The sequence below is a fragment of the Oreochromis niloticus genome, linkage group LG7, assembly GCF_001858045.2.
Source record: "Oreochromis niloticus isolate F11D_XX linkage group LG7, O_niloticus_UMD_NMBU, whole genome shotgun sequence".
NCBI lineage: Eukaryota > Metazoa > Chordata > Actinopteri > Cichliformes > Cichlidae > Oreochromis > Oreochromis niloticus.
In genome coordinates, this window is record NC_031972.2 from 14,057,591 (window position 1) to 14,080,217 (window position 22,627).

The 22,627-nt window shown below is 39.3% G+C and overlaps 1 protein-coding gene across 8 annotated transcripts in view; it reads left to right on the forward strand.

Moving 5' to 3' along the window:
* The window catches only part of fcho2 (FCH and mu domain containing endocytic adaptor 2), a 45,698-nt gene extending 24,039 nt beyond the window's left edge, over nt 1–21,659 (forward strand). Inside the window, exons 9-30 of one of the 8 annotated variants that reach the window (XM_003449628.5) lie at nt 2,402–2,446; nt 2,565–2,631; nt 2,737–2,761; nt 2,995–3,045; nt 3,664–3,721; nt 3,896–4,071; nt 6,356–6,380; nt 7,750–7,789; nt 8,508–8,593; nt 9,832–9,921; nt 12,050–12,559; nt 13,041–13,156; nt 13,251–13,374; nt 13,491–13,640; nt 13,875–13,934; nt 14,438–14,549; nt 16,766–16,921; nt 17,651–17,783; nt 18,154–18,353; nt 18,746–18,810; nt 18,931–19,095; nt 19,174–21,659. In XM_003449628.5, coding sequence (XP_003449676.3) covers nt 2,402–2,446; nt 2,565–2,631; nt 2,737–2,761; nt 2,995–3,045; nt 3,664–3,721; nt 3,896–4,071; nt 6,356–6,380; nt 7,750–7,789; nt 8,508–8,593; nt 9,832–9,921; nt 12,050–12,559; nt 13,041–13,156; nt 13,251–13,374; nt 13,491–13,640; nt 13,875–13,934; nt 14,438–14,549; nt 16,766–16,921; nt 17,651–17,783; nt 18,154–18,353; nt 18,746–18,810; nt 18,931–19,095; nt 19,174–19,196 — 2,477 coding nt within the window. In that variant the 3' untranslated portion in view covers nt 19,197–21,659. Of the gene's footprint in view, nt 1–2,401; nt 2,447–2,564; nt 2,632–2,736; nt 2,762–2,994; nt 3,046–3,663; nt 3,722–3,895; nt 4,072–6,355; nt 6,381–6,444; nt 7,054–7,749; nt 7,790–8,507; nt 8,594–9,831; nt 9,922–12,049; nt 12,560–13,040; nt 13,157–13,250; nt 13,375–13,490; nt 13,641–13,874; nt 13,935–14,437; nt 14,550–16,765; nt 16,922–17,650; nt 17,784–18,153; nt 18,354–18,745; nt 18,811–18,930; nt 19,096–19,173 lie in introns of those variants that run through there. The other 7 variants (XM_025908937.1, XM_019360655.2, XM_025908938.1 and 4 more) reach the window with 7 other exon arrangements.
* The last annotated feature ends 968 nt before the right edge of the window (nt 21,660–22,627 follow it).

Sequence of the window (22,627 nt, forward strand, 5' to 3'; positions counted from 1 at the left end):
TCTGGAGCCTTTAGAGAGAGAGAGAGGTTGAATAAACTTTCTATTGCGGAAACAATCCCAAAGTGACACGCTGCGAGGCAGGGGGGTTCGGAGTGTTCAACGATATCCAGCTGAGCTGTCAACTGGCGGCGGGCCAGACACGCAAACCACTCCACCCCTCTCTCCGGCTCCCAGTTGCCATGTGAAGCATATGCAATTTAAAAAAAAAAAAAAATCCATCTTCCTCTCATGCGTGACTGCATGCTTCCCTCACAGAGAGTAGAAAGAAAAGAAACATCTTCCCCTGTATAAACAAAGTCGTCTGTCTGTTTAGGAGATGCTTAAACAGTTCCTAATGTCTGTCCAGATTTAGGTAATATTCATGCGTCTGGTGTTTAGACGTTTTCGGCTGTTTGTGTGGATAAATATTGTCAGATGGGATCGCAGGATGCCGGTGGCAAAGAATTCCTGCTCCGCCTGGGTCTCATGCAGATTCCTATGGCCTTTTTTTTTTTTTTAAACATCCTGATGGCTCAAGTAAAGATCGCACTGAGTAATTTTTCAGCCCCCTCCACTACTTTTGTTTGACTATTTTTACCACTGATGCGTAAATAAACACTGATGTCATAAGTTAATGATGTGTTTCTTCTTCTTCTCCTTCTAAAAAACACCAAAAAAAAAAGCAACACTCGACATATATTCACCTGTTCTTAAAGCTGATTGAACAGGGATGATGAAATTATCTCTCGCCTCCTCCTGTGAGTCTTCTTGAATGAACACGCCAGGGCTGCTTTGATTGGCACGAAGCTCTCGCTCACTCAAAACCCACAACAGCCCTCCGTGCCGCCGCTGTGTGTTTGCCAGCAGTGCCGAGGCCCGATATTGCACAGTAGAGTAGATCGGTCATCGGTGTGCTTTATCCACTCCACTTGCTCGCATGCCTCTCGTGACTCGCCGCTTCCCTGCGCTTCAGTCGGCATCGCACACTCAGAACAATGCGTCAATTCTGCTCGTGACCGGCCTCTTCTTGGTGGTGGTGGGGGGCGGGGGACTGCATTGGACTGCTGCTGTGTATATTTTGAGTTAAAATATCATTAGCTTTGTTGTTTTCAGGTCAAGTCCTGTTAGTGTATTGCAGATTTTGCCGGAGGGTCCTGCCCCATCTTTCTTCCTCTCTCTGTCTTTCTGTGCCTCCTGTTAATCTTATGTACACGCTTAAGCTTTCTAGGTATGTGCAGTATATCACCCATTTCTTTCATGTCACACATTTTAAGAGCTAATAGTCATAGTCACATTTCCATTTAAAATCATTAATTAACCACTGTTTGTTTAATTGTGTACCTAAGAAGGCGTGAGTCTTTTAAATGGATTGTAACTACACACGGATACAGAGGCACGCACGGCCCCGATCTAGTGGATTTGGCTGATTGACACGTACACGCATTGCATGTCTTACTTCTCATTTGTGTGTGTGTGATTGCCGACTCGGCGTGACAATCAAAGTGCAGGGCCTTAGAGGCAAATATGCATAATTGACGAGGAGTAAATTAGGCGTAAACGTTGTTGTTTTTTGTTTTCTCATCATTTAAATGATGTGTCCAAATAACCAAAAACTATTTGGTTTTTTGTTGCTGTTGTTTTTGTCCATATAAATTCATGGCTGGTTTCACTCCAAATGATGCACTGATCAATTGCTGGAACCGATTTAAGGATTTGCCTGTTAGCCAAGGATGTTGCAGCGATTTCAGTCAATCGTGTTTGTTTGTTTATGGTTTGTTCTTTCTCTCGCCGTTTTCTACATGTGGGAGTGAAGGAGAAAAGGGCGTTACTTAAAGCTCAAGAGCAGATTTGTCTGAGTGTCTTTAAACACTTCAGCGCATGTAATCTTGCACTCGCTTGTCTTTTTTGTAGTAGGGTTTAGTAACTGTGCGTGTGCTGCGCGGCCGGGTTTAGTTTAACCGCAGTTTAGCCTTCATACCTGCCGGTTGCTGAAAATACCCGAGCTCCTGCAAGGATTTGGAATCGGTTTATGGTTGCGGTGAGGTTTTGTGTAAGGTTTTGTGTTTAGAAGCGTCTCTCTGTGAGGAAGATTATGCGACGGTGTAGAGTGGGGCTTCGTGTCAACCAGGAGGGATTGTGCCATCTCTGTAAGGGCCACCAGACACACAGTTGACTCTGCTATTGACCCTGTCTGCCCTCTGGGAGCAGCCTAGCTTTGTTTGTATACACTCGCTGCATTGCACGCCAGACTGCGTGTGTGTGTGTGTGTGTGTGTATGTGTGTGTGTGTGTATGTGTGTGTGTGTGTGTGTGTGTGTGATTATTGCGTGATTCACATTCACAACATTCACAGCAGTGGGTCATTGACCCTTTGTATGTCAAATGAACCTAAATGATTTTAATTTTTTTTTTGGTCTCATTAGGACCCATTGAGTTTGAGGAGTGCAATGTAGCTATTGCTGCTGAAGGTAAGCCTTTTTGTAACAGAAGAAACACATCTGAGGGACACAAATATTAAATATGTCTGAAAACTGATGCTTTTTTAAAAGTCTGTGGTTAAAACTGTGATTTAAAATATATATTAAGGTGCCAAACCCAGAAGAAGAAAACTATTAATCCCAGGTCGGAGGAAAGACAAGGACACAGACTCTACGTGAGTAGACTCATATTTCCAGTCCACAGCACAATTTATGCATCTTCACTTTTTTTCCCTGAAAGACTGCTTAGTCACGATCACGTGACCATTTGTGTCTTCCAGGGAGTCGACAGAAGTCGAGGCTGCTGTGAGTATAACTTTCACCAACGCAGACCGTGACTATAATCTTTGAGTTTCACCCTGGTGTGTTATTTTGACTTCAGACAGCAGGAGTTGGAAAACATCTTCGTTCGTTTATCGCCATTTTCTGTTTTAATGACTCCCGGTCACTCTCTCCATCTCTCTGTTCCCGTTTGTTTCGTTTTTTTTGTGGATCTGTCGTTCACGTATTCATGTATTCATTCCTCTTTGTGCTTGTAGAACACCGCTAATGGTGCTCCTCCTGGATACTTTGCAGACATCCAGAATGCTGTAAGCAAGCTAATAACCTCACTCTTAAACACAGTGTCTCTTTCTAACACATGCGCAGCAAATATTCATGCCGACATAGATAATGTCACTTTGCATTTCATTAAAAATCTTAATATCCTATAAAACCTGTCCCTAATGGTATTAGGTTTTGTGTGATTCAGCTGAATTTATAGTGCTCTCAAATTTGGTTGTGTAGGATGAGATAGTGAAAAATCACCATAATATCACCCCTTTAGCCCGGTCTTTATTTGTTTTAGGTTGTTTTGTATCTATAAATATGTGTACCGATTTTCATTTGTAGTATGTTTTTTATTATTTAAAGCCTCAACAAACACCATGAATGATTTTACCCATTCATTTACAACAAATTTATATCTAAGCAAAAACACAATTTTAGACTTAATCTGAATTTTTTGCCTTTTGCCTTCTTTTTAAAATGTATAATTTACAATTTAACATGAAGTTGTAGCAATTTTCTGAACAAATTGACAATGAATTACTATTTGAAAAAGTTTTTTTATCTAGTTTGAAATGAGCAGCATAAAGAAAAGATGTGTTAACAAAGTCAAAATAAATTGTGAAAGAAAGAAAAATCGTATCCTGCTTGTGTTTTTGCAGAATGTTCCTCAAGTTGATGAAGAGGGTTTCTGCATCAGACCAGAAGTAAATGAAAACGATATCCTTTTTTGTTTGTCTCAGCGCCAGTCATTCTCATTGGTTCAGTCTAGCTTGTTAGACACGTTGGAGTTTTTTTGTTTTTTTGAAACGGGGCTAAATGAAACTCAGATTTATGCCCGTGTTTCTGATCTGCGGTTGTTGCCATTATCCTCCTTAACTTCTCTCTGCTCACATGCCAAAGAGAATTCCTTCTACTCGTCCAGCGACTCTGAGGACGAAGATGAACCCAGGAAGTTCCACGTGCAGATCAAGCCCGTTCAGCCAAACAACGGCGTTCATCGGAACCAAGCCAACATCGATGAGCTCAAGGCCTCCATCGGAAACATCATCCTGTCACCTTCAACCTCGGTACGGCTCGTGACACTCTGATAACACACCAAATAGTAAAATCCTCAAAGATAAACTTGTTGCTACCTTGCCCTGCTGCAGAAGGAGGCTACTCTGCTTGTGTAACACTAGAGGGCATCATGAGAATGTAAAAACGTCCTCTCGTAAGGCAGATTAAACTACCATTTATCATAGGTGTTTCCCATCGGTTACTCTTTCTTGAAGCTATTTTTTTTTTACATTGAATATCTTTGTTTATTTTACATGCTATATTGTTTTCTTATTCATTAAGGTTCATGTTTGTGCAATTTTTTCTTTTTCTTTTTTTCTTAGAATTTAGATTAATATCACATTAGGACCACTCATTCTTCCATCTTCTTTTCCCAAATATTAAGAACTCAGAAACTGTTTTTGAGTTAAGTGTGTGATGTTGCTGCTTTTTACTCGCACACACACACACACACACACACACACACACACACACACACACACACACGCACTCTCAGCTCTTTAGGGAATGTTTTACAGCAATGCTCTGCAGTCTCCACACACACACGATCTGTGACCTCAGTCATGGAGCTCTCCATTCAACTCCTTGTCCCTCATCATCTCTCAGTCTCTGAATCACTCTCTGGCGCTCCATGAAAATAGCCACTGTCGTTAAACTTTAAAACCACTACTGCTTGTGTGCAAACGCGCAGCCTGTGTGCACTGAGCTGTTGTTGTTAATGGTGTTGTGGAGCGGCCGAGAGGGGCACGCTCAGTGTTGCTAAGGGGGTCTAGTGGGTTTCACCCGCTTCGCTCCCTGGCTGCACCGTTAACCGATTGTCACGGCATCCTCTTTCTCGACTTTGGCCGTCTCTCTCTGTCTCTCTCAGCCTCAGCTCACATTGCTTTTCCTCCTCACTATTTGCGTCGTACCTCACTCTGTTTTTCCCCCCTCTCGTTTCTTTGTTTGGTTTTACTCTTTGGGTTTTATTGAAGCCCATTTATTCTAGACAGGACTCTGTTGTGGTTATTTATGAATACTTTATGGGGTTCGTTACGTAGTTTTGACAAATGTTTTCTTTTTTTTTCTCCCACCGACATTAATTATACAGATAACTTTCAAGCTTACAGAGATGTTTTTTCTATTAAGTGCAAAAAAATAAATAATTTTGATTTGGAGTTTTAACCTTAAACCTTGTCTGTCACCGATTTGTAGTTAAACCCACCATTACGTTCTCGTCTCTGTCACTACTGATTTGAATTGAAATACCAGCATAGTCTTTAGATTGTATATGCCCTCCTTTTGTTTATTTTCTGCTCCCTCTGCCTATTTTATATTTACACAAAGCTGAAAACATATACTCCATCCAAGATGATGACAAACATTGCATCATCTGGTGTGAATTATTGATAGATTTTTTTTTCCCCCATCAGTGCTCATTTTTCTGTCTTTTTTTTCTTTCATTTCTCCTCCTGTTTCGTTTCCCCTCCATGGTGTTCCCTTTATTGAAATAGCAATGGAAGTCGTGTGTGTGTGCGTGTGTGTGTGTGTGTGTGGCCAGCAATAGCCATAATTGAACCCATTTGCCGCTTAGCGCCTGTGGGACTAAACCCTGGCCTCGCAGCTCAACGGTGGTTAAATGCTTTTGCTATGTTCCTTAAACCCATTTTGTTTCTTTTTTTTGTCTCCCTCGTCTCCAACCTGACCTTTATTCTTGTAAGAAATAAATTCTTCACTGAAAGTGTCGGACCTGAAGAGTGCATCTTGCATAGGTCGTGTTAACGCAGTGGGACCCGGGAAGATTTATGTCGCAGGAAAAGGAGAAAAAAAAAGAATCTGTGAAGGAGGCTGGTGAAGAGTTTGAGGCACGCTCTGTGCTGTCCCTGACTGATCGTTATACGGGATTACGTAGACGGTTTTGCGCTGGTGAATTTTTCACCCTAGGTTTAATGTCTGGTATGTGTGAGTTGAGAGTAGTCCTGTGATTTACTGTCTTGAACTCTAAGTGGAAAAAATTCCCTTTGCCAGTGGGAATAATTAATAATACAATTTTGACCAGTGTTAACACGTATTTTAATAGGTATTTGCTTTTTTTTTTTTTAATCCCCAGAGAGAGTTAGGGATCCATTCAGCACCGCATTGCACTTCGTAGATCATTCTCCCTTCGTGAAGTCCAGTGTGAAGAGTGCGATTGCCTCTTTCTTGTCCTTTTTGTCCTTTTGTTAACAAGTAAACAAAGTTCTGGGACGTATCGGTTAGTAATTGGCTTTGGGATATATGCATCTTTGGTTAATCATTGTCTGTTTTTGCTTTCAGGGACAGATGCGGAGGAATCAGTCCAGTGAGTATTTTTTTTTCTTCCTGACCTTTTCTTTATCTGTGTTGCTACATGACTGTGAAGGATGAAGTGGAGGGGGGCTCGACTGCACAACTCCTCGACCACGTTTTTCCTGGCCCGGGTTGTTTTTAAAGGGGTTGTCTTTAAGAGGGAAAATCCAGAAATCTAGCCAAAACCAACACATCCCGAGAAAAAGTAAATAACTGTTCCCTTCTATAAATCTGAGCTCGGTGGATATTTCCCTCCAATGGTACAAATAAGATTAATTGCTTAATTAACTGTTTATGTTTGGACACGTCAGAAATTATCTTTTCCCTTCTGCAAGCTGGCACAGTTGTGGGAGTTTTGCTGAGTTTGTGTATGTCCCCAAGAGCTTATGAAAACGTGTTTGTTATACTCCACGAGGTCTTTGATAAAAGAAGCGTAAAAGCACTGATTATTCACCCAGAAAGTTTTTTGTTAATCTTCTTTTCATCTTGTTTTTCTTCATATTACTTTGTTTTTATAGTCAGTGTTTGTATGAAGCTTAATGATAATCCCATTCGCTTTCTGCAACCCACACACTGATAGCATTTACATCAATTTGCAAAAATTAGTAGCATTGATAGATGTATACTTTACATGCGCTCAGGGATCACAGGAGTGTCTACAGTAAGGTCTAAGACTAAGGGTTTCGGTGAGTATTTTTTCACTACAGTAGTTGGCCTACAACCCTTCCTTCCCCTCCACTTTTAAAAAGTCTTCCACAGCCCTCATCGCTCTCCCTTCCTGGGAGCCTTTCACACAGCTTCTGAAGCCAGCTGACCCCCCAGCTAACATCACTGACTCACTGCAAACTTTCAGTTCCTAAATCTGAAGGACTTACATACACGTGTGGTTTTAAATCTGGGTCCTCTCAGTTGTACCTTCTTACTTCTGGTGCTTGAAGTGCTGCTTCAGGTCGCTTATATGGATCTTTTCAATGTAAGGTAACGCTTTAAAGCAGGGGAACAAAAGAACAGGGGATTTCCTGATTAGTTGCTCATCCCCTGTTTTAAAGTGGTACCACCATATTGAACATACAGCATAACCTCCTGTGTTAACTCTTTTGCAGTATTTGGATGAAAGTTCAAAAAAACATTTTACAAAGCAGAAATAAGAAAATTAAACACCTGTATCTAACCTTACTGCAAATATATATTTTTTCAGTGGTACTGTAGGTGGTGGTTTAATTTTTTTTTTAATGGGAAAAAAAATCTGGTTTAAGGTGTAATTTTCAAATATCTTTTTTTAAATTTGATTTTGAGTAACTTGCTGTGACTGTGTATTTGCTGTCATCACTCTGTTAAGAACTGCGGGCCTGACTTTTCTGTTTGTTTTTCTCTTGCTTCAGGTGATGAGCTAGGAAAACCCAGAGTGCCAACATCATTCGAGTGAGTACTGGAGTAAAACATCAAACCTTTGCCTGCTCAGTGCCAATGATCATATTTTTCTTTATGTTTGCGCCATCTGTGAATATTTCAGTTATTATTATTATTATTACCTCTGCCAAGGAGGTTATGTTTTTGGTAGTATTTATGTCTGTGTCATTCTGTCTGTAAACACAATAGGTCGAAAAGTGTTAAAGGAACTATTGTAAAACTTTTTTACAGTGTAGAGTGGAGTGATGTTAACCATCCACTGAAAGTTGGCTTACATACACCAAAAGGTCAACTTGACAAAAAGAAACTATGCTTCTTACAAATGTGGTGTGTGTTGGCAGCATATAGAAAGTACCATGCAAAGATTCAAAATAAAAAGATTTAAAATATCATGTCACAGTTGACTTCTAACCTCTCCTTCAAGGTCAGTAGATTGTGATCTGAAGGTCAAAGTGATAAATAATGCTGTATAGACCTATTTAAAATCTGTCATGCTGCTCTTATCTGATTTTTACCGCACTACAGAAGAACAAAGAAAACAAAATGAACATATCCAAAATAAAATACTATTCCCTTAAAAGTAAACACTGTCCAGAGAGTGAGCTGCATTGGTGGAGGTTTCGCGCTCTCTGAGTGCTTCTTGTTTTACTCTGAATCCAAATGTGCTGCTTTGTATTAGAAAGGTGACGTCCGTTTATTTGACTTTCTCTTTCTCTCGTAACTACGGCAGGCTGACTAACAACGACCTTCTGTCTCTGGATCCTTTAAGTCCAGCTCAGGCCGTCGGATCTTCCTCAGCTGTGTCATCATCGGCAGGTAACCCCCAGACAGCTTGTGTTTGAAATGATTTGTTACAGCAGAAGCATATAATTAAAGTTTATCACTTCCTGCAAATATTGAAAGTATAGAAACTGGGTAACAGTGAGTGGCAAATGAGTAGTGATATTCCGGTGGTTGGCTGTCCAGCGGGCACCGTGTGGGGTGGGGTCTGGCTTCATATGAGAATTAGTGCCTTATTTCTGCCTTATTTCCATAATAAAAAAATAAAACGTATTTTATTTTTGTATTTTTTACTATAAAGGTAGAAAAGTTGCAGTTGAATGTTATTTAAATTAGAGAAATGCCAATCCTCTTAGTAAAACTTCTGCATGCAATGAACCCAGGGGCTGCTGCAGACTGAGAATGCTTTTCAAATATTACCTCTGGTTACATGAAAATCTGAATAGTCTAACTTCAACAAGCAGCTATGCTACAACAGTTCAGGTTTTCACTCATTAACTTGTTGCTCTGTTTTTTCTTCAAGCTACTTAATTTGAAGCCTCTCCTTTAGTTGAAACAGAAGCCTAAAGTTACCAAATTATTAGAGTGTGTAGGCTTTTTTCCCCACTTTGCATTTTCCCGGTGTAGTTTTTCACCATTGTCTGCAAATCAAAACGTCACTCCGACCTTCCGGCAAGAAATTTGAGTGCATTTAACATCACCACATTCACCAACATTTAGCTTGTTTCTCATGGATTTACATGTGCAACACCAATGTTTAAAGAGAGTGACATTGTCATTGACCCATTGCCTAGGTTAAGCATAATCCACAGTTAATTGGCACCTAGTTGGGGTCAGAGGGTCAGCTATAAAGCTCGCTGGCACGTATGTTGTCAAACAGAATCTTGTTACTGTCAAAGGTCTTGGCTTTAAAGTCAAAATAGCATCAAAAAGTGCCCTGATTAGGATACGCTGACGAGAATTAAGTCCCAGCTTTCAGCATGTTAAATCTCTGTGTGTACACAGCAGTGGTATTACCAACCCCATATGCACACATGACACATTAAACAAGTCTAATTTGAGAAGTATTTAAAGGGTTTTTTTTTTTTTGTTGTTATGTAAATATATATGGCATGTGTCTGTTTATTTTGTGGTCATGGATTTTATTGTGTGTTTTTATTTTTTGTCCATTTACTTTCTCCTTTTATTGTTTTATTATAATGTTATTCTTTACATTTTTATTTTAAATGACCTGCTTTATTGTTGGCTTGATTATTTTCACCTGTTCTTGTCAGACCTTGCATCTATCTTCTTTTCAATCCCTCCATCTCCACCTTTTCTGGTGAATGATTCAGACTCAGATGTCTTTCTGCCAGAGACATCAGGTAAATTTTGTTTGCCCTGTTCATCAGAGAGTAGCTGAAATTGAGTTTTTTTCAAAGAGCACCAGACATCAACCGCTTTTATTTTTCTTTTTTCTTTTTGCATGGCATATATGTTTATATAAGTTTTTTTCATTTCATCTTAAGTAAACCTTGGAGTGCATTCTACTTCACATGCATGTGACTCATGCTGCCTATAATAATCAGGATGTGCTTCCATAAGCTTATCTAAAATCAGGGTCACCACCTGGCACATTTATTGCTAATAAGAGGATATGTTTTAGTTTCAAATATGCGTGGTATTTCTGTAAGAATGCGACAACAGGCTAGGCTACAGACTGTGGATACACAGAGTTTCTGTGTAACTAAAGCTCTTTGATAACTGTAGTGAATATTCACAGTCCTGTTAGCGCTACACTGAAGTGAATGTAATAATAGCCAGTAGATTGCCTTCTAGTAATTGAAGTTTACTAAAATTTTAAGCAACTGTAAAGAAATGTAATTCTTAATAACAATTGTAGATGATTTTCATGTCAACAAAAAGTCATGCATTAACTTGTGAAAACAGTTTAATCACTTCTTTTGTGAAGAAGAAAAGATATGCATTAACTTTCACAAGTTAATACGTTATGTGTCAAAAGATCATTGAACCTAGAGACAGCATAAATCTAAATTGGTTACACTTTAAAATGAGTTTTTCATTTTGGATCATTAAAGTCTTGGTATACCCACCGCTTTGTCAGCAGCAGCACATCATGCCAGGTTAGAAAAATCGAGAGTTGCGCAACCGGCTGAAATGGTGGCTTGTGACAGCCGATGTAGCATTATTTAATGTTAACTTAACTGTTGTGTGGTGCAACTCGCCAGGGACCACACAGCAGGCATAAAAGGGTCGTTGTGCTCCAGTCACACTATGGAAAACAGTGATAGGAGGCTGTGGCATGACCAAAATTTATGACATAGGAGCTTGGCAACCTTGCTTTTATATAAGAATGTAACCAGAATACAACTAACTGTCAAATTAAGCTGAGTCCCCCATTCCAATGAGACAGGCAACAGCAACAAAAACCTCAATGAAATTGCTATGCAACCACCGATTTTTGCTTGTTGCAAGAAAGTTGTTGTTTTTCTTCTTACTCCTGCGTGTCTGAGCCGTTACACAAAATAAGTCTCTCTCTATTCTTTGCTGTGTGGTTAAACAATCATATACAGGTACACTGACATTGTTCCTATATTTCTTCCCCAGTGCCCAAGTGGTCTCATTAACATGATGCAAAGTTTTAGAAAGATTTATTACAGGAACAAGATTGTATCACAAAACAGCCAAATGTTCAGTCAGTGCCTCTATAGTCAAAACAACCTACTTATTTCCACCAGCAGTAATTTATTTGGTGGTTTGACTCTGTCCTGAAACCTCCACACACATCCAGGCACTTACATCTGAAGTTGGAGGTAAAGAGAGCAGCAAGGCCACAGCGCAGCACAGAAAAGGAGACAATGACATCAGATCTTGACAGTGATGAAGTCAGACACAGCATGAAAGGAGGAGCTGGGGTCGGGGTGGGTTGCAAAGCAGCTTGGAGTGTGCATCACAGTAAAGCAGCTTATACAGAGTGTCGTAAATGAGATTTGCCAGTTGGATGCTGATTGGTATCAGCTGAGCCATCAGCTGATGTGGGCTGGGATTGTGATCAGCTAAGCTTGACTTAATGTCCAACGTGAACTAATGATATGCTCAGTGTGTCTGATTAGTCAGTCGACATAAAAGACGGTTAAAAAAAACTTTTTAAATTTGCTCAATTTTAAGTTATTGTTTAGATTGCAATGCATAGATGTCCCCATTCTCAGCTGATTGACTTGATGCTACTTTGAACCCATACTAATTCATGCTGGTATGTTTTTGTGTGTGTGTGTGTGTGTCCTGTTCTCACATTATTTCTAACTGTAAGGAAAATAATACAAATACCTATTAACATTTAATATTATACATTATGTTAAAATATTTCAGTTTGAGGCAGTTTATTACTGTTAACTGTGCATTAGAGTATATCTGCTGTCTGTCCATCTAAACCCAACCACTTTGCATTTGTCATGTTTACCCTCCCACTGTCAATCACGTTGCCCCCTTCAGCTGAGACAGTGCCACAACGGGAGCGCTCTCCTCCCTTGGCAGAGAGCCAGCAGTCCAAAGATGTTTCCTCTTTCTCGTCATCTACGTCCTCTCCCTGGGATTCACCAGAAAACCCTTTTCAAGCACTTAAGCCCGTACCGGCGAGGGCCCAGAGCGCCCCCATCACCCGGCCAACTGAGCCAGTCGACCCCATCAAAAACTCAGACACACCCAGCCCTCCAAAGAGCGCCGACACCTTCTCCTCTGTTTCCTGGGCCCAGAGCCAGTGGATTGCCTTCAGTGATAATTTTGCTCCACCTCCATCTCGCTGTCAGGGCTCTGGGTCATCTGTGAAGGAGCTTCAAAAACCACAGTCAGGTTCCAGTAGGTCAGGTCACTTCCTGTCCGATGAGTCTGCTGATGCCTTCTACAAAGCAGCGAGCAGCCGAGATGACAGCAGCCTCTCGTTCACTGATGTCTTCTCTGGGGTTACAGATAGGGCCGCAGCTCCAACAAGCAAAATATTCAATGGTAACTGCTGCTAGAAACTGCTGCCTTTTGCCTGAGGTTTGCTGGATTATTTTGATATTTTCTTTTCATTTAACTGTAAGGTTTTATTTTTGGTGCATTTATTTTATGATTAAGCGTGGAGGTTACATGTTGTTTGCAAATGTTTTCTGTTGTTTTTGTGTTATTTTGTGTAACTCATGACTCAGTTTGCTTGTTTGTCTTTGGGTTTATTTTTGTGCCACTTATTTTGGAATGTCTTTTACTTGTTTTCTGTTGTTTTTGGTATTTAATTTTAATGTTTAATTTTTTTGCTGTTGTGTGTGTGTGTAAAAAAAAAAAAAAAAAAAAAAAAAAAAAAAAAAAAAAAAAAAGAGGTCATGCTGCATGAGTTTGCTGTATCTAACTGTATGGATTTCACGCAATATAAAGATGTTTTTTCATACCCAGTTTTCATGCAGTTTAAATAGCACTGACCAGAACAAACATGTGTTTCTGTGTTTAGTGTCAGTACCAAACCGACCTACAACCCCTCTGGCACCTGGAGCTTTGGTGCCTCCTCCACGACCTTCCTCCAGGCCCAAACTCCCAGCTGGAAAACTCACAGGAATCAATGAAATTGTAAAGGAAACATATATGTGTTGCATACATTTATTGCTGTTTAAATTATGCCCATATATTCTAATAGCAATCTATCTGAATCCCTTTAACGCAGGTACGGCCATTCAGTCCACCTAAAGCGTCTAGCCCTACTCCGACTGCACCCCTCGCCCGGGCAGAGAGCTCTTCCTCTTTGTCTTCCAACGCCTCACTCAGTGCTGGCAACACCCCCACTGTCGGTAGGAACGCTCCCTCAGTATACACCTATTTAAAGGCTCTTTCTTGTAATACTTTTTCTTTTATCCTCCTCTTCTTCAGCTTCTCACCAGTCTGTCACATTCTTTTGTCTTTGCAGTACAGTGTACACTGTCATCCCCCCAACCCCGCCCTCGCTTTCCTTCATTCACTCCTCTCCTTACAGGAGCTGAGCATACCTTTGCTCTCCCCCTCTCCTCCCCAGAGCCAGAGTTGCTCTCCCTCTCTCCTTTCTTTCCACTAAACCAAAGTGAGTCTTCCTTTCTTTTCTTGCCTCCTACCACTGTGGGTTTACTCTACATGCATTTCACTGACTTTTATCATCTTTATATGCAGTTATATCAGACTGATCAGCTCAGGGCTCACCTGCCATCATCATCACATATATAGGAACTGTGCTCTGCATCACTTCCTCACATTTCTTCTCTCTGGATTTTGTGTATCTCCTCTTTTCCCTCTTTTATGCCTTTAATTCGGCATAAAGAGGATGATATGTTCATAGCGAAGCTGCCTACCTTTGAGAAGCGGTGTGAAACTCCAGCAGGTATGGTTGAAGTTCATATTTGCGGGCTCTTAGCTAAAACTAACACCAGTCTGCTGAATGGGCCGGATGGATGGACAGTCCAATCTCTTGCTTTGCCGTGGTTGCAGTTTTCTGTCTTGTTTGTGAGTTTTGTTTTTGACATTTTAAGCCTGATTCTCACATTTGTGAGGAGCAGCTCCTAACCTGATAAATATTTGTTTGTTAAAATGATATAGTGAGGAATGTCTAAGATTGTCCTGACTGCCTAATAGTACTTATTACTTATAGTAATTTAACTTAAGCAGCACAAGCATCTAAAAAATCTCCCATCCTCTTATTGAAAAATAACAAAATATACTGATTTGCAGTGTATGATGGCTGACCTCATGAAATGCAATAATTTTATAGTGCACCTTTGCATGATCAAACATTCCTAATTCTGATGTGAGTTTTGGGACTCTTGTGAAAGTCTGATCTGCAGCTGAGTCAACAGACCTCTAACTCTGTGCCTTTCTCGTTCTCAGGGACGTCTCGCGGTCCCAGCCCTGTGACCCTGGCATCCCAAGATGCTTTGCCCATTGCTGTGGCCTTCACAGAATCAGTTAATGCTTACTTCAAAGGAGCTGATCCCACTAAGTGAGTCTCACATGACCTCCTGCTGCTCCAAGACCCGGACTTGGACCTGCGCTCATACAGACATTGTTTTTATTTGAAGTTGAACAATAACATGTTCAAGTTGGTGCTGTGAGTTATACAGTACACAGTGGTATACGCGGTTGTCCCTAGCCAAATGTGCAGTACACACTCCATGAGCCTTTGGACTGAGTGTTATCTCCCGTTGGCTCTGCATGTGTGGAATGTTTTGCGTTAGTCTGACACCATTCTTTCAGAGTGGATAACCTCCGTGGAGCAGATTATAGTCTGGGGCAGAGAAAACATACAGCCTTTTATTGGTTAACTGCTGTTAAATTGCTGCTGTGCAGAAGGCTTATTTTTGCAGGGATTAGCAAATGGAACATTTCATAAGCAATGCAGCAGAGATGGAGTGCAAGGTTGAGACCTACTGTGGGCCATTACCACCACAACTTAGGCCAGACTTCTGCTGAAAGTATACACCTCTCACCCCTACACTGGCTCTACATTAGAGCCTCAAAGTATATAGAATTTCTGAAACACAAATCTCCAACAAGAATATACAGTAAGAGAAAAAAAAAAATTTTTCACCAAGCTGTGACATGGTTTTACACAAAAAATGTTTGCAAGCTATTCCTGTCTTTGCTTTAGTTATTGTGGTTATTTAAAACATGAATTACTGGTGCTAAAGAATCACCTGCAATTAGACCCAATTTGTCATAGATTTTTTTTTGTATTAAAGAAATGATTAGATGTTTGAATACATTCTCTAATTCCAGGTTCTCAAAGGTGTATCTTTAAATTTTATATTATTAGAGTAAAACAAATAGAAAATCTTTGGCTGGTGTGCAAAACCAGGGGGCTGCTTGTTTTTCAGTTTTCTAGCTTTTTGGTGACTTGTAGAATATTCAAAAAGACTAACAGATGAAATCGGTATTAAAGATGATGTTCCTCAAGGACTTCTACACAGCTTGTAAATCATTTTGGGCTGTCTGTAATGCCATGTACTAGAAAGTTAAAATGATAATTGTCATGATGGCGTGTTGGTGATGGTTGTATAAATCATTATCTGTTTGCAGTGATGTGCAGTCCATTTTTGTGGATTTATTTAAAGAACTAAGCAAAAACAGTAATAGTAACTAACAGTAATGGGTGAGCAATAAATAGTAGTGGCCAAGAAGAATTATTTAGGAGGATGTAATGATGTAGTGGAGAAAATCTGAATGAACGATGTAAATAGTTCACAAAGAATTTAGCCAACCTTTTAATTGTTAGCCAATAGTGTGCTTTCACAGATATGAAACAAATTCCTCTGCAAATATTGACATTTTGATGTGCATTTTCACTGCAAAATGACATGGCTTTTTGGCAGCTTTGCCCTTCTGTAGGAATAGAGCCAGAATTTAACCATTTGGCAACTAATTGAGTTGAGTCCCTTTATTGAGTTGCAGTCATTACTGCATACTGATTCCAATGTAACATGTCGGCAGTCTGTAAGTGTTTATTAAATCGATAGACTGCAATTATTAGCAAACCTTTGACAGTTTTTCTGAGAGTGATTGCTGTCGGCCGCATTTGTTTGGTGACAGACTTTTGTCTCTGACAGCAAAAACCTATTTTTTTCTTATAGTCGCAAGTTGCGGGCCTTGTTACTTAGCCAAAATTATGAGTAAAAAGAATATATTGTTAGTTAAACTTGATGGATAAAAAGCTACTTTTTCAGCTGCTCCATTGTTGCAAAGGGTCACCACAGTGGGTGGTGATTTAATAGCTAGCTTAAATTTTAATATATGAAATTGAGTACATTAGTTTTTTTTAGATTTTTCAAACAAAAATCCAAAAAACAAAAAAAAATTAAATGTGGTTAGCATTTAAATGGTTAGCTAAGTGTACAAATTAAACAGTTTGCTAAACCTAATGGATAAACAATGTAAATTAGCTAGCTGAAATTATGAATAAAATGACTTAATTAAATTAAAAGTAAGACTACCATTACAAAATAAGTTGTTAGATTAAAATAATTAAATGAATAACTCTTAAATGGAGTACGAGCCTAAAAAAAGCGAATATATGTCTGACACAGTAGCAGACAATAGTAGTATTTGATGAAAAATGTTAGGAGCCATGTTGGTCCTACTGGTTTTACATGGGACTGTTGTGCACTTTGGGAAAAAGTCTACTTCAGCTTAACATGCTAAACCATTGGTGGTTTTCTACAGGTGCATTGTGAAGATCACAGGAGACATGACACTGTCGTTTCCAATGGGCATCATCAAGGTGTTCACTTCCAATCCCTCCCCAGCCGTCCTCACCTTCAAGCTGAAGAACACCAGCAGGCTGGAGCAGATCCTACCCAACCAACAGCTATTATACAGGTGAGGTATCGAGAAAAAGCTAACAACAAGGTTTTGTTTTGCTTTATAATTAACTATCTTAGCTGAGCTGTTGAGTCGATAACTTGACAGTGATGGAGTGAAAGAGGACCTTGGACTCAGTGATATGAGCGAGAATCACAGAAATGCAGTCTGCGTCAGTGAGAGGAAATTCAATTAGTAATCTGACATGAACCTAGCATTAAGCTGTCAGGGAAGTATTTTCCACCAGACGTTAACAGCCAGGTTCTCAGCAGCCCGTGTCTCTTCAAAAAGATGCCTTAAATGGCAAAGGACAAAAAAAAAAAAAAGTCCACAGACAGTGCTTCATTCAACACTTTATTTGTTCAACATCTTATTCCACATCTTACTTCTTCAGTCTCAGGCAAAACTTTTTAATTAAGCTTCAATAAGGTACCAAATTAGTTGCCTCTATTTTAAAAGTGCCTTGTTCCCGAAAAGTAATGAAGAACCACATCTTTTTTCTGTTTATTTGAATATTTCCCGCTCTGGTTCCTCTCGGTTGTCCTCAGACCACATGGCAGGACTAATTGAATCAAATGGAATTCATGATTTAGTAGCTGGTTGGATATAACAGAGTCATTTTTTCCAAGCTATTGGAGCTCTACACACAAAGCCAAGAAGCGCAATGAATAATTGAGCCTGTGATTGTTATTACTTGTGTGTGTATGTGTGTGTATTCATCTTTCTGACTGTTTGGCTTTTTTCTAGTGATCCCTCTCAAAGTGACTCAGATTCCAAGGACTTCTGGTTTAACATGCAAGCACTGACATCCTACCTCAGAAAAGCCTCAGAACAGAGTCCTTCAGCTTCCTACTATAATGTAGACATCCTGAAATACCAGGTCAGTCAGCCAGAACTGCATCAAAAAAATAAACCAGATAAAATAATTGTATTTCAGGCTAAGACTTTTCTTTCTGAAAGAGAAGAAAAAGACTGCAGGATCCAGCGTTTATCAGGAGAGCATTGCATGATCACGACATGATCAGTGTTAGTCCACTGAACCTGTCGGTATTTTAATGTTATGGGACATGTGCTGGTGTGGGTTACTGTGGTCATAAAACATTGCATACCAATAAATAAGGCCTTTTGAAAAACACTTCCTTAAAAACTAGCATGATCATACATCCAACATAGCAGTCCAACAAATGGATAACACACAGAGACGTAATATTGTGAAAAGATTGATACTTATTCTTTATTGATGTGTCCAGGTGATGTCTGATGGGATCCATTCCACCCCGCTAAACCTGGCCGTATACTGGAAATGTACACCAAGTACAACAGACCTGCGGATAGACTACCGCTACAACCCAGAGTCCATGGACTCACCCAGTCCACTCACCAACGTACAGATCTTAGTGCCTGTTGATGGAGGAGTCACCAACATGCAGTCTCTGCCTAACTCCATATGGTGAGACGTAGTGCAGGAGAGCAACATGGAATTATTATGGACCAGCAGTATTGATCGACTTGCACCCCCCCCCCTCCTGTTGTTGCTATGATACTGCCACCGTTGTGGCACATGCAATGGCACAGAAGTCTTACATGAATGGTCAGATCTGATATTTTGTCACATCAAAATAATATAAATATTATTGTAAAATTAACGATAAATCATCAATATAGATGATTAGAAGATTAAAAATTTGCATTGTCTGTGAAAATAATATGTGTAAGAAACGTAGAGCGTCCACAAACTAAATCAAAGTAGCATGCACACACTAAAAGTCGACAAACAAACAATGTACAAATATATACAATAGTTTGATTTGTATAAAATATTTGTATATATTTGTATTTTAGGAATTCGGAGCAGAGTAAGTGTCTGTGGAGGCTGACTGACATCTCAGAAAAGTCTGAAAATGATGGTAAGAAATCTTTTATTCGTATTTATAAATGTGTTTGACATCAACGTTTGTGCAAAATCCTGCGGCAAGTACTGGATCGGTTCCTTGTAGGTGAGCCTACTCGTTTGTGTTTAACCTCAGGTGCCGGGTCCCTGAGGGCCAAGTTTGAACTGTCAAATGGCCCATCGCACCCCTCCACTCTGGCAGTGCAGTTTATGAATGAGGGGAGCACCCTGTCAGGTGTGGACATGGAGCTGCAGGGGGCCGGATACAGACTTTCCCTCAGCAAGAAGAGATTTGCCACAGGTGTGTAGAAAGCTTGACGGTCTACATGTACTAGGTGGCACTATTTAATGACTTAAATTTCACATCTTTTGTCTTCAGGGCGTTATATGGCAGATTGCTGAGGTGACCCATCATCGCGGTCGCCAAGAAACCCAAGAGCAAAACCTGCCGACTCACTCGCACAGGCCCCCTGAACCTCTGGATCAGTTGTCGCACCCAGGAAGCGAGACTCTCACTACAAAACTAAACAGCACTGAGTATTGAACACTGTTAAAAAGAAAAGAAAACTAAGATGAGATTTCAGGAAATGTGTAGATAAGTCTAATAATGCTTTCCGATCAAATTCTTTTTTGTATAGTCAGAAACAGTTTATGGCTCTATGTTGTATTTGAAATCATAAAAAACAGAAAAAAGTGCACTAACAATCTTTCAGATGCTCTTTTTGCTCTTATATACAATTTCCAAGAACTTGTAAGGAATATAAAAGAAAACAATTTCTCTCTTTCTCTGTCCAAACTGTAAATAATAATGCTGAATATTCTGCTCGACCACCTTTGACTCGGCTCACAAATCAGCTTCTTCACTTTCACTTTTTTTTTTTTTTTTTTAAACTGGTGCAATGAAGGTAAAATCTGTCTTTAAACAGAACTCGCAGACTTGCAGCACAGGCTTAATCTTTATAAAATATCTTGCTTTCGGAAAATGCAAAAAAAAAGAAGCAAAACCAATAATGATCTGACCTCAGTGCCTCCTCTTATACTGTGGAACAGCAGGCAAAAAATTTCTGTTAGTGTTTGGGGTTTGAAGCTGCATTTCTCTGTGGTTGAATACCACAGAGTCCTTTTGAACAATCACCCTTATCGGTATCAGTGTGGTCATTTAAAAAAATTGAACTTTTTACTTTGTAAACCCCCCTTTTAGTCATGCCTTGTGTTTTTTAAGCCTTTTAATTGACTGTAAAACATTGTGTCAAAAGTCATATGTTTTATATATCTATCTATATATAGATAGATATATAAAAAAAAAAATCAAGGGACATTTCTCCAAATTGAAGTTGGCGGCTTTTGTAAGAGCCGTCAGTGATTTATTTTTTAACATACTTCTGTGTTAATATTGAAATGTGCCTGAATCTAACTTTTATCTGTTCTGTTTTGTATGCAACAGCACAGTCATTGAGAATAGCACCAACAATGTGCCATCTGTGTCTTTGTTTGTTTTTTTACTCTTTTATTTGGATATCGAAGGGAAAACGTCTCCGTTTTGTAACGTGTCTTCCAGAAACGAATGATCATCTGGACTGAGTTTAATCATTGTGCTCTTTTATCAATTTTTAGCCTTTGAAGCTCATCTGATGGCCTCTCTTACTCTCGCCACGCAGCAGACGATGTTGGTGAAAAGTAGCACCTTGAGGCCAAATTAATGATTGAAATGCCTTATTGTGATTACTTAATACCAAGTAATCCAGTGATACTGTCACACAGCACTGCCATTGCCTCTGTCTTACGTTGCTGGCCTGTCCTGCTTCTCACCCACAGTAAGCTGGGGGAAAAGTACAGCCTCTTGTAGCTGTGAACAACACGTGGATGTGTGGGGAAATGGCCACAACTGACTCTCGGTGCTTCATTCTTGTCTTTTACTAATGGAGGGATAGTGCTGTAGAGGCTGTTTTACTTCTTAACTGAATATTTTGCCTTTTGTTCTTCTTGTTTTTTCCCCCCTCCCCTATCGACCTCATCCTTGGCATGGTCCTGAAATTGGTTGATGTGTTGGAATGTGATATGTTTGGAGAGATGAATGATAAGTTGCCTGAAAGCTGTGATTGAAAATTGCTGAAACCCCTAATGAGAGGAGTTTGATACACTGTGCAACACGTGGCCAGCTGACCTCTCGGATACGACTGTGTCCTCAGTGCTAAGGAACTGGGCTCATTGTAGATTTTGACTGGTTTACAGGTGATTTAGGCTCATGATGATACTTGATTCAAGTGTCTTGCTTGAAAACTTGTAGAAATAGAAGGATTCTTTTATTTCAGTCATCATATCTGGCCAGGGTGATTCATGTAATCATCTTTTTTTTTACTTTTGACTCTTAATGCCTTTAATATTAACTTCCTAAATAGATTAGGAAAACATTCATTTAAGTATTTGTAGAAATAAATTTTGTACCTGACTCTTTAATAAGCCAAATATTTTGAAGGCATTTAAAATGAGTTTACACAAAGTCCTGAAATTGTACTATCACATGTGTCACACTGTGTTCCCTCTGAATTAGTTGTATGATTGGTTTAAAAAAAAAAAAAACAAGAGCAGGGAGATTCTGCATTCAGTGTCAGCAAGCTGGTTCTTGCTGTCCCTACAACACTCAAATTGTACCTACAAAGCTCCTTTTATGGTCACTTTCCACTCTTTTTCTTTATTTGTTGTATTAGACAGAGTTTAAAAAGAGCAAGATTGTGTAAATGATTCTCATATGTTTTTACCAATATTTCTGCCACTTTTTGTCTCTATTTTATGATTTCTTATTGTGCCTGTATTAAATGTATAATATATGAACATATACAAATATATGAAAATGACTACTTTAAATGTGTCCCGTGCGACTTCTTGATTATTGTATTTACTCAAACTGACACGTGAGCGTGAATGTAGGGTTTTGCAATGCATTTAGTTAGCATACTTAGTTTTAGTTATTTTTACTCTCCTTTTTTTAAAATTATTGTCATGCGTTGGTATTTGTCAGGGATAAGATATAAAGTGGTTCAGTCCATCGATGCCTCATGAGGCAGATTGTGCTGTTCAATCTGACCAAAGTCTTGACAGAACATCTTCAGGGAGGAAATGCAGCATTTGGTGATGTTAATAGATTCTATTCAATTCAATTTTATTTATATAGTGTCAAATCACAACAACAGCCCCCTTAAGGCGCTTTAAATTGTAAGGTAGAACCTACAATAATATATACAGATATATACCCAACAATCATATGACCACCTATGAGCAAGCACTTTGGCGAAAGTGAGAAGGGAAAAACTCCCTTTTAACAGGAAGAAACCTCCGGCAGAACCAGGCTGAGGGAGGGGCGGGGCCATCTGCTGCGACTGGTTGGGTCTTCTTTCTAGGCTTGCGTAGTCATTGACTGCAATGAATGCAGTCAAGTATTAGAAATGTACTGTTATTTGAAAATTATTTTTGTTTGTTAATTATAAAATATATATATTTTATAGTTATATATTTTATATATATATATATATATATATATATATATATATATATATATATATATATATATATATATATATATATAATATAAAAAATGTAATTCAGTACTTCTGATAAACTCCTGGAATTAAAACAGAAAATCTTGATAATCTTATGTTTAAATTTGCATGCCTCTATTTGGCAAATGTACTTACTGTAGATAATTACTGCAACTTCACTACTGTGCAATGTCAAACCATTAAACTATCGAAAAATCCCATTTTAATGCCAAATAGAAACACCTCTTTTGAGACGAGTATGATCTGTTCTCACAGTAATAAGCAAACCTCCTGTGA